Below are 5311 nucleotides of genomic sequence, written 5' to 3' on the forward strand. Positions count from 1 at the left end.
AAGATATTTCTTTCGGAATTGACCGATTTATTACAAGTGTGGGTACGGATTGAGAGTTTGTTGTAGCTTAACAAAAGGCAATTGTGGAAGGCACACCTAGAAGATCCTCTGTGGCCTTCCCATTGTGCTCTTGATGTAGAGAGAGCGAACATTCTGCCAATTCTTTTTCAGAAGAGACACCAGGAAGTTGATCGCCAGAGTGATGTTGGCTAACAAGTCCTCATCGCTCATCTTGACGTGACCGACGGCAACGGCTAGGCAGAGTACCTGAGAAGAACGAAGAAAAATCATGTTGTTTATAAAAACCAGAAAACGAAAATGATTAGTGGTTCTGATGCGTAAACATATCCATGGTTTGGCAAGCCATACATGTTAATAACTCACAAACTTGTGCACAACAAAATTGAAGAGGATTATCTATTGACTATTGTGGCAACATCTAAATGAAGGTAACCAGGAATCAGTTATCATGTTAACACAGTTTATTTAGTGACATAGTATAGAAACAGATACATGTATGAATATTAATGAGGTAACCTTTTTATGATCTCATAAGCATTTATCTATATACATTCACTGCTGTATTAATCCAAGTACATGGATAAATTAAGCTAATTAAACATACTATTCCAGAGATATATGATTAAGAATTTCGGGTTCACTGATTAATATTCATGATATGCACACAAAACAAAACACATTGATCATGTGAATGTAGCGTGACAAACCTTATATGCCAAGGATGAAAACAATGGAATATATAGTTATCGTCTTGTGTTTGAAAGCCACTTGTTGCAACTTGATGAATACTAATGAAAAGTCATAAAAATATGCGCCAACATCACCATACCAATATGAACCCAATTCTATATTAAGCCCCACCCACTCATTAATATTCATGACATGAGAACCCAGAACAGTAGGGCACATCCACTCATCATGGGGCATCTACCTGCTAAATATGACATTGATTCAACTCGTGGTTGTTGAGATATCATGTTTACAAACTAACCGTCACATACACACATTCATATACACACACATACATACACAGGCCAGCCCGATTGCAAAGGTTACCGAGCCTTCGGCATCTTAACCAGTAACAAGTAATCCTTCAACTACATCTTTCAAAACATGATTCATTCTCGTTCAAGGGCGTTGCCAGAACCCCTCAAAATTTTCAAAATGACTAGAACCTTTTTTTTAATCCCTCAATCCCAACACTTGCTTCTGAATTCTCTCACCTTTTTCATTTGAAATTTGATGGTTGCTTTGACATCTTCAATTTTGTCTGTCATTTGCTCAGAGTGGGTCAGCAGAGTTGGGAATTTACCAGCTTTGTTCAGACCTGGCCCGAGGAGACGAGGGATCTGCTTGATAAGAGAATCCGAAGCTAGGAAAGCATCGTACTTCTTAGCTGTGGGGTGATGGATCAAGAGAACGTTAATTCATAAAGATAATCCTCTGAAAATTAACGAAAACGTTTTTAGAAAGCTATACAACCCTCCCCCCCCCCCATCCCTGCAGCCACTGGTCATAAAAGTAGAGAGCATGAAAGTAGCAGGCACCATTAAAAGAAGTGTCAATTGGATGTTAGTACCATGAAACCTCAACTGACAAACATTCTGGAAAGATGAGGAGGAACACTCAACCAGAAAAGCTGTTTCACAAGTGGAAACAATTGTCTCATCTTGCAAAAATGTATAAATTCTAAAGCATGTGAAATTATATAAAGTTGGTAACATTGGAAGTTTTCTCACTTCCGTTACCCATCCATAAGTAGTCGATGCGTGACAGAACAATCATCTAAATGTTGAGGTTTTAGTCAGTTTAGACTAACACAAAGGAAACTTTTGCACTCAAACTAAAGCCTTATTTATGGCTAAAGCCATATTCTGTCTCCCCTGTGACAAAATCACTCACTCCCTAATACCTTTTTACACCTTTTCTTTATATCTGCACTGTCCCCTTTCCTCTGCCACTATTATTCCCCCACCTTTCTACCCTGATTATGACCCCCTTCCCTCCAACCCCCGATTATTCTTTCCCTCCCTACAAGCCCTATTATTATTCCATATCTTCTAGCCTGATTATTCTTTTGCTACATTCACTGTTCCCCCTTCCCATTCTTCACCACTCCCTTTCCTCTTTCCCATTTCCTCTCCCTACCCGATGCCAGGTTTGTGGAGATTCATAAACGCTACTCTTACCGAGTTTCTTTACCAGCTTCTTGTTCTTGTTCAGTTTCTTCAGAGCGTCAGTATCCATACAAGGGATGTCATTGGCCTTGGCCTCATCACAATGCTGCTGGTCACCAAGGACACACATGGAAAACTTGGGCCTGGGAATATTCTTCAGTCTACGGTGAAAAGGGGGAACAAATGAGTCATGATCTGTATAATAGATAATTTGTGAGAAACTTTTTTTCTTTAAAATACTTGACTTTCTTTAGAAGGTTCTTCCCAAATGGACTACCTAGGTTCTAAGAAAGACACAAAATGAATGACTTAAGAGGTCTATAAGTCCCATGATTCACCCTACTTCAACAAAAGGGACCCAAATCCACAAGTAAAAAAAATAATACAACTTGAACAACAGCAGTCAAGCTTGACAGAGAGAAACATTGTTATTGAAACTGCACAGAAGTGTGCACTTCTACTCAAAGTGTAATTGTTGAACTTAGAGGAATATAACCTTACTTGGGTGGAAGGGGGATGGGGGGGATGGATGATGGAAATTATACTTTTACGTTGTTATTTAAACGGAAATAGAACTGTTACATAAATGAGTTTTCCCCTTCAACATACACCAATATTTGTCTCCCTTCAACATACTTTCCTCCTCCATTACAGAGAATGCAGATATCAAGCCTTGCATAATTATAAATAAACCCCATAAACTTTGCCATGAAATTAAATAATTTATTTAACTACAAGCTTTAAACTATTTCATCCAAACAGGGTATTGTAGGCTATTTCTCTTTATAACTCTGCAGGGTTTTTGTTAAGAAATAAAGTAGGTGGGTAAAGTTGAAAACTAGGCGGGACTGTCTGTACGCGGACATGGGGGAGGGGTCTAAGTGGCGGGGGTCCCCCCTCCCCTTTGCCCGGAAAATTGCAATTTAAAAAGTCTCTAGATGCAAAATGGTGCAATATACAGTTGTTTGGTCAATATTGCCCCCTCCCAATCACCCCTTTCTTCTGTCCTATTTTTCTTTTTTTCTCCTGAATTTTTTTATTAACAACCGGGTCATGGAGCCTAGGGAGGTAGCTATGCCACTGAACCGAACTTAGCAAGGGTGTGACGCACTTGCTGCATTAAATGAAGTGCGATCATAACAAAATGATAATAGGTCTATGGTACCTACAAAGTGAGTAGGATTTTACTGCCAAAAAATACCCAACTAGGTCTGTGATAGAAGCTTCTGTTTTTTATTCAGCTTTTATCTCTGTTGAGCAACAATTTGTATGTCAAGAGAAGCCCTTCGCCTACCTCTACTCTCACCCACCCCTCGGCCTCATCTCCTCGACCATACTAAGTACTAATGTTCAACTTCTTGTAGTTTTTACCAACAGTTAACTGCTGTAACAGTTTCAATCACACCTGACCTGGTTGTGGGTATTTATTCCTCTCGATTTTTTTCGTCATTTTTTTTTTTTTTTTAAATTAAATTTTTTTTTTTTTTTTTTTTAAATTTTTTTTTTTTAAATTTTTTTTTACTGAGCGTCGCAAAGTAGCCGGGTCATGTACGTGCAGTAAGCGGGTCATTTGACCCGGGTCCCGGCTACTAACGAAAACCCTGCTCTGCAGTTCACTTTGTGGCAATGAAACTGTGAGGATAATGTGTACATTCAGATTAAAAAATAACTTTGAAGTTCATATGCTCATGCCAAGTTCAGGTATCAAATGCCTATCCATTTTAGCATATACACACACACAAGCAAACCTTTTTATGTAACTTGTGCTAGACAAGTGTGGCAAATGCCTTCCCATTCATTTTAAGACCCTGGGTAGGAGTCCGTTGGAGTTCACTGAACCCCAACTTCCCCAACTACTTGAAAGATGGGGCAACAGGAATATGCAAAGCTAGGAGCAGACTTCAGATAAATAATAATTGGTTGTCCTACTTGACTGTCCCAGAGAAACGCTTGTCCTTCTGGGGGTCATAGTTTTTCAGGTTAACTTGAAGCTCGATAGTTTCCAGAAAACCCCTCTTCTTTCTTCGACTCCCAATGAGCACCTCCTCTATGGCCTCTATTAACAGATCTCTGTTGATCTTACTGCAAAGATAGAATTATCAGGATGTATCTGAGCAAAGAAAACTGCACTTGATTTGGACAAAGAAGCAAAGAATCTTACTTAGCCTTTGGTCTGGCTCCAATTTATAATTATACATGACTGATGTAGGCCTAAGGAGTTAGGTAGCTAGGAGTAGGAGTGTTTAAAATGTAGTTAGGGCTAGGCCTACAAGTTGTAAAACTACAACTAGGGCCTAGGCCTAGTAAGAATAAGATTGTAATTTGCAAAGCTTGGCAGCTTGCATTGTGCAATATGGATGATAGTTACACCAGGCCTAAGCAGACACTTCAAGATGTTGGCAAACTATGGCCCTGTTGTACTTGATGATTGATTGATGCAAACGCTGTATAATTATGGCCTAGCTAAGATTAAGAAGTAATATTAAGCCCTAAATGTTACTTGTTACTAGTTAGTTAGCCCAAGCCTAGGCTACTGTGGTGGGCCTAGGCTCGCCAAAATATGCAGTGTAGACTGTAGCCTAACAAAAATACTAAGAAAAACAACATCATGCCTCGGCCAAAAATGTAGGCCTCGATTATGGTGGCATACTGTATTAAATAAGTATTACAAATCAGAGGCCTGTGGAGGTTACGGACTGGGCTTGCATACAACATACAAGTAGTTTGCACACAGCCATGGCAATATAAAACATGTATAGTCCTTGCCTACACAGTTCGTATCACATGTCATGAACTAATTGCTGTACACTTTGTCAGAGTATCAATGTAAAATTCTTTATGAACGATCCATTTTACTGACACATATAACCACTTCTTGATTAATTACTAATACAGATTTTAAACAGACTATCTTTGAATGTTCAATATAACTTCAAATCAGAGATTTTTCATGATTACTTTTGAGTGTTAATTTACCTCATCTTGAGTGATTTGGTACCGCACGGAAAAGAGGGCGCTAGATGTAAAACAGCAGTCACAGCGCCACGTACAGAGAGCTACAATTCTTCTGGGCTAATTTAACCACCAGCGATGTACGTCTCAGCATGGAGGTA

General features: G+C 39.1%; 1 protein-coding gene across 2 annotated transcripts; it reads right to left on the reverse strand.

Annotated features, from left to right (window-relative positions):
• LOC139966679 (large ribosomal subunit protein uL1-like) lies at nucleotides 1–5311 on the reverse strand. Of its 2 annotated transcripts, XM_071969959.1 has the most exons (5): nucleotides 5175–5311; nucleotides 4128–4280; nucleotides 2211–2359; nucleotides 1245–1417; nucleotides 1–267 (listed from the first exon to the last, which is right to left on the reverse strand). In XM_071969959.1, exons 1-5 carry the CDS (start codon nucleotides 5177–5179, stop codon nucleotides 97–99), a joined length of 651 nt encoding a protein of 216 aa, XP_071826060.1. In that variant the 5' UTR covers nucleotides 5180–5311; the 3' UTR covers nucleotides 1–96. The 2 variants fall into 2 exon arrangements, with proteins under 2 accessions (XP_071826060.1, XP_071826068.1); XM_071969967.1 differs by lacking the exons at nucleotides 4128–4280; nucleotides 5175–5311 and adding an exon at nucleotides 3947–4084.

This window comes from Apostichopus japonicus, chromosome 1 (genome assembly GCF_037975245.1).
Source record: "Apostichopus japonicus isolate 1M-3 chromosome 1, ASM3797524v1, whole genome shotgun sequence".
NCBI lineage: Eukaryota > Metazoa > Echinodermata > Holothuroidea > Aspidochirotida > Stichopodidae > Apostichopus > Apostichopus japonicus.

Bases quoted from the DNA above. Each gene is read 5' to 3' on its own strand.
- LOC139966679 (XM_071969959.1), bottom strand. The intron at 2,360-4,127 runs GTAGGACAACCA...TTTTCACCGTAG, and splicing joins CGTTTCTCTGGGACAGTCAA to ACTGAAGAATATTCCCAGGC. The intron at 268-1,244 runs GTGAGAGAATTC...CGTTCTTCTCAG, and splicing joins TCAAATTTCAAATGAAAAAG to GTACTCTGCCTAGCCGTTGC.